The sequence below is a fragment of the Phyllobates terribilis genome, unplaced genomic scaffold, assembly GCF_046119375.1.
Source record: "Phyllobates terribilis strain yellow unplaced genomic scaffold, ASM4611937v1 Scaffold_796__1_contigs__length_659822, whole genome shotgun sequence".
NCBI lineage: Eukaryota > Metazoa > Chordata > Amphibia > Anura > Dendrobatidae > Phyllobates > Phyllobates terribilis.
This window is the reverse complement of record NW_027363556.1, coordinates 449479-458008: the sequence shown is the minus strand read 5'-3', so window position 1 is coordinate 458008 and position 8530 is coordinate 449479. Positions and strand designations below refer to the sequence as shown.

The 8530-nt window shown below is 43.7% G+C and overlaps 1 protein-coding gene across 1 annotated transcript in view; it reads left to right on the top strand.

Moving 5' to 3' along the window:
* Positions 1 to 265: 265 nt before the first annotated feature.
* LOC141240126 (uncharacterized) overlaps positions 266 to 8530 on the top strand; it is a 38172-nt gene continuing 29907 nt past the window's right edge. Inside the window, exon 1 of the mRNA XM_073668597.1 lies at positions 266 to 1414. Within this exon, the coding sequence (XP_073524698.1) occupies positions 266 to 1414 (1149 nt within the window). The remainder of the gene's footprint in view (positions 1415 to 8530) is intronic.

The window sequence follows — 8530 nt, the reverse complement described above, 5'->3', positions numbered from 1 at the left end:
CTCTGCCACCCCTGACTTGTGCCAATGTCACCAGTTTATAAGTGTCATTCACTTTACCCGTCATTGTGTTAATGTTATGGCATGTAGTTGACCCCCTTATTACCGGTACTTTCACTGACGAGGGTCTTCATTGTGAGATCCAGAAAATACATTCAGAAATCTCTTTTGTGTTGAAGAAAAAAACACATCTAATTTATCTTTCATCCTAATAGGAAATCTTTGTGAGAATAACGGTTCATCACTAAATTGTAAAAAAGAAGATCTCATGAAGCACTCTAATGGAGAAAACCTCATCACCCTTCCTGCACCTCCTGGACTTCACAGCACTTCACTTTCTTATAATCCTCCTAATCATGAGGAATCATCTCCTGAGCAATCTCGTATTATTACCAAAAGTCCAGGAGGCAAAGTAGATTCAAGATTTCAGTGTGACAAGAAATTTACAAAAAGCTCAGATTTTTTAACACACAGAAAACACAAAGGAAAAAAGCCATACTCCTGTTCAGAATGTGGGAAATGCTTTACATATAAATCACAATTTGTTATACATGAGAGAATTCACACAGGAGAGAAGCCGTATTCATGTTCAGAATGCTGGAAATCTTTTATGTGTAAATCAAATCTTTCTGCTCATAAGAGAATTCATACAGGAGAAAAGCCATTTTCTTGTTCAGAATGTGGGAAATGTTTCAAAAGTAAATCAGAGCTTGTTATACATCAAAGAATTCACACCGGGGAGAAACCGTTTTCATGTTTACAATGTGGAAAATGCTTTACAGGTAAATCACAGCTTGTTACTCATCAGAGAACTCACACAGGAGAGAAGCCGTATTCATGTTCAGAATGTGGGAAATGCTTTACAAAAAAAAATTATCTTGTGCAGCATGAGAGAAGTCACACAGGAGAGAAGCCGTATTCATGTTCAGAATGTGGGAAGTCTTTTATGCGTAAATCAACTCTTGCTGCACATAACAGAATTCATACAGGAGAAAAGCCATTTTCTTGTTCAGAATGTGGGAAATGTTTTATATATAAATCAGAGCTTGTTAAACATCAAAGAAATCACACCGGGGAGAAACCGTTTTCATGTTTACAATGTGGAAAATGCTTTACAGGTAAATCACAGCTTGTTACTCATCAGAGAACTCACACAGGAGAGAAGCCGTATTCATGTTCAGAATGTGGGAAATGCTTTACAAAAAAAAATTATCTTGTGCAGCATGAGATAAGTCACACAGCAGAGAAGCCGTATTCATGTTCAGAATGTGGGAAATCTTTTATGCGTAAATCAATTCTTGCTGCACATGAGAGAATTCACACAGGAGAGAAGCCGTATTCATGTTCAGAATGTGGGAAATCTTTTATACATAAATCATACCTTGTAAAACATGAGAGAAGTCATATGGGAAAGAAAGTGTAATTATGTTCACTGTGTTTTATAAAGTTTAATAAACATTGTTCAGCATAAATGAGTACACCCCCTTTGATGAGTAAGATTTTATTTAATAGCTCACTGAACACAAGATCAATTTCTACAATTTTGCCAACACTAAGTTTCATAGAACATTTTTTTGTAATCAAAACATGAAAGTAAGGGTAATAATATAACTCTCATTACAAAATCTTCAGTTTTACTCAAATTAGTTGATGCAAAAATGAGTACACCCCACATCAAAAGCTACTACATCTATTATTTTGTATGGCCTCCATAATTTTAAAGGACGGCACCAAGTTTTCTAGGCCTGGAATGAACAAGTTAGTGACAATACTATATCTATCTTTTATCTCTTTCGATAACGAGCTCTTAGAGCCTGGATGCTGGATGGAGCGATGACAACTTGTCTCTTCAGAATTCCCCATAGGTGTTTGGTTGGGTTCAGATCAGGAGACACTTGGCCACAGAATCACTGTCACCCTGTTCTTCAGAAATGTAACAGTGGCCTACCAAGGGAACAGAGTGATGGCAGCATCTTTTCTGTCACTACAGAGCAGAACATCTGTGAATTCACGATACCATCAATGAAATGTAGCTCCTCATGCAGCGCACATAAGGACACGGCCACCACCAGGTCTCTCTGTAGACACCATGCATTCTCATTGTATTCCTCACCTCTTCAATGTTATACAGTTTTGAAGTCATCAGTTCCAAAAAAAACCTTTATCTTGGTCTCATCACTCCAGAGTATAAAGTCCCAGGAGTCTTCATATGTTTCCGCATGTGTCCTGGCAGATTGTAGGGCGGCTTTTTTGTGCATGGGATTTAGGAGAGGCTTTCTATGTGGACAACACCCATGTCTGCCATTCCTCTATAGAAAACATTGTCTGCTTTCAGCTCATCTCTCAATGCTTGGATGAAAAATCACAGTTGGGAAGGAATGGACGGGACAAAGAAAGTTACTGATAATCCAGCACTTGTTTTCCAGTGTGAATAAAACCAAAAACTTTTATTGAACAAATCAAATTAAAATCATAGAAACATTAAAAAACAGATAGGAGCAAAACATCTCTGCGTTTCTACCTGGTATTTGTGTTCAGTTCTTCTTCATGACATAATAAATCACCAGTAACCGGCTTCTTATACACATCATAGTGTCTAATGCACAGCAGAGACCCCCAGACCCAAATGGACATGTGTGCAAGTATGTCTACATTACCCCTATGGTCACATATGCTGTGAGCGGATATTATCAGGGTGGGAAGGTCCTCGGTTATTGGGCCCTTCCCAGCCTAAAAATACCAGCCCTCAGCCGCCTCAGAAATGGCGCACCAATTCAGGTGCTTTGCACGGCTCTTCACGATGGCCCTGGTGCGGTGGTAATCGGGGTAATGGTGGTTAGGGTTGATGACAGCTGTGATTTGTCATAAAACACAGCTGTCTTCAAGCCCTCGGGTTAGTAATGGAGAGGGAAAGGAAAGAGATCCCGGCACTCACCTGTAGTCAATCATTTATTCCACATCTACAAATCTGCAAAACGTTTCAGCTCCTCCAGAGCTTTTGTCAATTGTGGCCAATCACATAGAAATACAACATTTATATAGAAAAAAAACAAGGAAATGACATCACAATGAAATAAAAATGAAGAAAACTACAAACATTCATATAATCATATTAGTCTCATTATATAAAATATACACTGCTCAAAAAAATAAAGGGAACACTTACACAACAGAATATAACTCCAAGTAAGTCAAACTTCTGTGAAATCAAACTGTCCACTTAGGAAGCAACACTGATTGACAATCAATTTCACATGCTGTTGTGCAAATGGAATAGACAATAGATGGAAATTATTGGCAATTATCAAGATACACTCAATAAAGGAGTAGTTTTGTAGGTGGGGACCACAGACCACATCTCAGTACCAATGCTTTCTGGCTGATGTTTTGGTCACTTTTGAATGTTGGTTGGGCTTTCACACTCGTGGTAGCATGAGACGGACTCTACAACCCACAGAAGTTGTTTAGGTAGTGCAGCTCATCCAGGATGGCACATCAATGTAAGCTGTGGCAAGAAGGTTTGCTGTGTCTGTCAGCGTAGTGTCCAGAGGCTGGAGGCGCTACCAGGAGACAGGCCAGTACACCAGGAGACGTGGAGGGGGCCGTAGGAGGGCAACAACCCAGCAGCAGGACCGCTACCTCCGCCTTTGTGCAAGGAGGAACAGGAGGAGCACTGCCAGAGCCCTGCAAAATGACCTCCAGCAGGCCACAAATGTGCATGTGTCTGTACAAACGGTTAGAAACCGACTCCATGAGGGTGGTATGAGGGCCCGACGTCCACAGATGGGGGTTGTGCTCACAGCCCAAAACCGTGCAGGGCGCTTGGCATTTGCCACAGAACACCAGGATTGGCAAAGTCGCCACTGGCGCCCTGTGCTCTTCACAGATGAAAGCAGGTTCACACTGAGCACATGTGACAGACGTGACAGAGTCTGGAGACGCCATGGAGAGCGATCTGCAGCCTGCAACATCCTTCAGCATGACCGGTTTGGCAGTGGGTCAGTAATGGTGTGGGGTGGCATTTCTTTGGAGGGCCGCACAGCCCTCCATGTGCTCGCCAGAGGTAGCCTGACTGCCATTAGGTACCAAGATGAGATTCTCAGACCCCTTGTAAGACCATATGCTGGTGTGGTTGGCCCTGGGTTCCTCCTAATGCAGGACAATGCCAGACCTCATGTGGCTGGAGTGTGTCAGCAGTTCCTGCAAGATGAAGGCATTGAAGCTATGGACTGGCCGCCCGTTCCCCCAGACCTGAATCCGATTGAGCACATCATGTCTCGCTCCATCCACCAACGTCACGTTGCACCACAGACTGTACAGGAGTTGGCGGATGCTTTAGTCCAGGTCTGGGAGGAGATCCCACAGGAGACCATCCGCAACCTCATCAGGAGCATGCCCAGGCATTGTAGGGAGGTCATACAGGCACGTGGAGGCCACACACAAAACTCAGCCTCATCAGGAGCATGCCCAGGCGTTGTAGGGAGGTCATACAGGCACGTGGAGGCCACACACAATACTCAGCCTCATCAGGAGCATGCCCAGGCATTGTAGGGAGGTCATACAGGCACGTGGAGGCCACACACAATATTCAGCCTCATCAGGAGCATGCCCAGGCGTTGTAGGGAGGTCATACAGGCACGTGGAGGCCACACACAATATTCAGCCTCATCAGGAGCATGCCCAGGCATTGTAGGGAGGTCATACAGGCACGTGGAGGCCACACACAATATTCAGCCTCATCAGGAGCATGCCCAGGCGTTGTAGGGAGGTCATACAGGCACGTGGAGGCCACACACAATATTCAGCCTCATCAGGAGCATGCCCAGGCATTGTAGGGAGGTCATACAGGCACGTGGAGGCCACACACAATATTCAGCCTCATCAGGAGCATGCCCAGGCATTGTAGGGAGGTCATACAGGCACGTGGAGGCCACACACAATATTCAGCCTCATCAGGAGCATGCCCAGGCGTTATAGGGAGGTCATACAGGCACGTGGAGGCCACACACAATACTCAGCCTCATTTTGACTTGTTTTAAGGACATTACATCAAAGTTGGATCAGCCTGTAGTGGGTTTTTCTACTTTGTACAGAACAAAGTATTCAATGAGAATATTTCATTCATTCAGATCTAGGATGTGTTATTTCAGTGTTCCCTTTATTTTTTTGAGCAGTGTATATACACAAAGATGAAAAAACGTCCATAACAAAGTATAATAACTATCAAATTAAATATTTTATTTTACATCAATACACATTGCCACAAATATATATATAGGCGTATATACAGTGCTGACCAAAAGTACTCAGTTTCTTCCTGAAAATGATTGCAATCACACATTCTTTGGTCTTATTATCTTCATTTAATTTGCTTGCAAGGAAAAAACAAAAAAGAGAATGAAGCAAAAATCAAATCCTAGATCATTTCACAAAAAACTCCAAAAAAGGGCCGGACAAAAGTATTGGCACCCTCAGCCTAATACTTGGTTGCACAACCTTTAGCCAAAATAACTGCGAACAACCGCTTCCGGTAACCATCAATGAGTTTCTTACAATGCTCTGCTGGAATTGTAGACCATTCTTCTTTGGCAAACTGCTCCAGGTCCCTGATATTTGAAGGGTGCCTTCTCCAAACTGCCATTTTGAGATCTCTCCACAGGTGTTCTATGGGATTTAGGTCTGGACTCATTGCTGGCCACCTTAGAAGTCTCCAGTGCTTTCTCTAAAACCATTTTATAGTGCCTTTGGAAGTGTGTTTTAGGTCATTGTCCTGCTGGAAGACCCATGACCTCTGAGGGAGACCCAGCTTTCTCACACTGGGCCCTACATTATGCTGCAAAATTTGTTAGTAGTCTTCAGACTTCATAATGCCATGCACACGGTCAAGCAGCTCAGTGCCAGAGGCAGCAAAGCAACCCCAAAACATCAGGGAACCTCCGCCATGTTTGACTGTAGGGACCATGTTCTTTTCTTTGAATGCCTCTTTTTTTTTCCTGTACACTCTATGTTGATGCTTTTTCCCATCTACTTTTGTCTCATCTGACCAGAGAACATTCTTCCAAAACGTTTTAGGCTTTCTCAGGTAAGTTTTGGCAAACTCCAGCCTGGCTTTTTTATGTCTCGGGGTAAGAAGTGGGGTCTTCCTGGGTATCCTACCATACAGTCCCTTTTCATTCAGACGCCGACGGATAGTACGGGTTGACACTGTTGTACCCTCGGACTGCAGGGCAGCTTGAACTTGTTTGGATGTTAGTCGAGGTTCTTTATCCACCATCCGCACAATCTTGCGTTGAAATCTCTCGTCAATTTTTCTTTTCCGTCCACATCTAGGGAGGTTAGCCACAGTGCCATGGGCTTTACACTTGATGACACTGCGCACGGAAGACACAGGAACATTCAGGTCTTTGGAGATGGACTTGTAGCCTTGAGATTGCTCATGCTTCCTCACAATTTGCTTTTTCAAGTCCTCAGACAGTTCTTTGGTCTTCTTTCTTTTCTCCATGCTCAATGTGGTCACACAAGGACACAGGACAGAGGTTGAGTCAACTTTAATCCATGTTAACTGGCTGCAAGTGTGATTTAGTTATTGCCAACACCTGTTAGGTGCCACAGCTAAGTTACAGGTGCTGTTAATTACACGAATTATAGAAGCATCACATGATTTTTAAAAGGGTGCCAATACTTTTGTCCACCCCCTTTTTTAGGTTTGGTGTGGAATTATATCCAATTTGGCTTTAGGACAATTCTTTTTGTGTTTTTTCATTGAAGACAAATTAAATGAAGAGAATAATACCAAAGAATTTGTGATTGCAATCATTTTCAGGAAGAAACTGAGTATTATCTGACAGAATTGCAGGGGTGCCAATACTTTTGGCAAGCACTGTAGGAAATGCAAAAAAAACATACTAATAAGTTTTACTTATATAGCGCCAACATATTCCGCAGCACTTTACAATTAAGCGGGGACATGTACAGACAATAAATTCAATACAAGGTAAGACAGTTTAAACAGTTACATTAGGAGCGAGGGTCCGGCCGCTCGCACGCTTACAATCTACAAGGGAATGGGGGGACACAGTAGGTGAAAAGTGCTTGTTATTTCAGGTCTGACAATTATAATAAATAGGGATTTTTATATAAAGCTGCATGATCCGGTCATCAGCCCGTATGTATAAGTGCAATAATCAAGTATCGAGTGCAGTTATCTTGTGCATGGAGGGTGTGGAGACAGATGAAGAGTAGGGAGCAGATTCTGAATAATATTTAGAAGGAGGAAAAAGGGGAAAGTTTGTTTACTGAGTAGTTGAGGTGGTCGGCTTGTTTAAAGAGATGGGTTTTTAAAGCGCGCTTGAAGACATGGGGGCTAGGTATCAGTCGGATCGCCTGGGGTAGAGCATTCCAGAGAACTGGCACAGCACGAGAGAAGTCTTGGAGACGGAGGTGCGAGGTTCAGATTATGAGGGATGTTAGGTCATTTGTAGAATGGAGGGCACGTGTAGGGCGATTTACAGAGATGAGAGAGGAGATATAAGGCGGTGCCGAACTGTGGAGAGCTTTGTGGGTGAGAGCTATGAGTTTATATTGGACCCTGTAGCGAATGGGCAACCAGTGTAATGACTGGCACAAGATGGAGGCATCGGTGAAGCGGCTGGACAGAAATACGACCCTGGCTGCCGCATTCAGGACCGATTGGAGAGGAGAAAGTTTGGTAAGAGGGAGACCGATCAGAAGAGAGTTGCAGTAGTCCAAACGAGAGTAAATAAGAGCGACAGTAAGAGTTTTAGCAGTTTCAAAGGTGAGAAAAGGTCGGATTCTGGAGATGTTTTTAAGATGCAGGTGACAAGAGTGAGTGAGTGATCGGATATAGGGAATAAAGGAAAGGTTAGTGTCAAATATGACCCCAAGGCAGCGGCCGTGCTGCTGGGAGTTATGGTTGAACCATCCAAGGTAATTTCGATGTTAGGTAGAGTTGGGTTAGTAGAGGGGGGAAACACAAGAAGTTCAGTTTTGTAGAGATTCAGTTTAAGATAGAGGGAGGACATGATGTTAGAGACAGCGGACAGACAATCCTTAGTATTTTGTATTAGGGTAGGGGTGATGTCAGGTGAAGAGGTGTATAGTTGGGTGTCGTCAGCATAGAGATGATACTGAAACCCAAATATGCTGATTGTTAGTCCAATAGGGGCAGTGTATAGAGAGAATAGGAGGGGGCCTAGGACTGAGCCCTGCGGGACCCCGATAGTAAGGGGACGAGGAGAGGAAGAGGAGCCGGCAAAAGATACAGTGAAGGAGCGGTCAGAGAGGTAGGAGGAGAACCAGGAGAGAACGGTTTCCTTGAGGCCTATAGAGCGGAGCATAGTGAGGAGGAGCTGGTGATCCACAGTGTCAAATGCGGCAGAGAGATCCAGGAGAACCAGCAGGGAGCAGTGACCTTTGGATTTAGCTGTTAGTAGATCATTAGAGACTTTAGTGAGGGTAGTTTCAGTGGAGTGTAAGGAGTGGAAACCAGATTGTAGAGGGTCGAGGAGAGAGT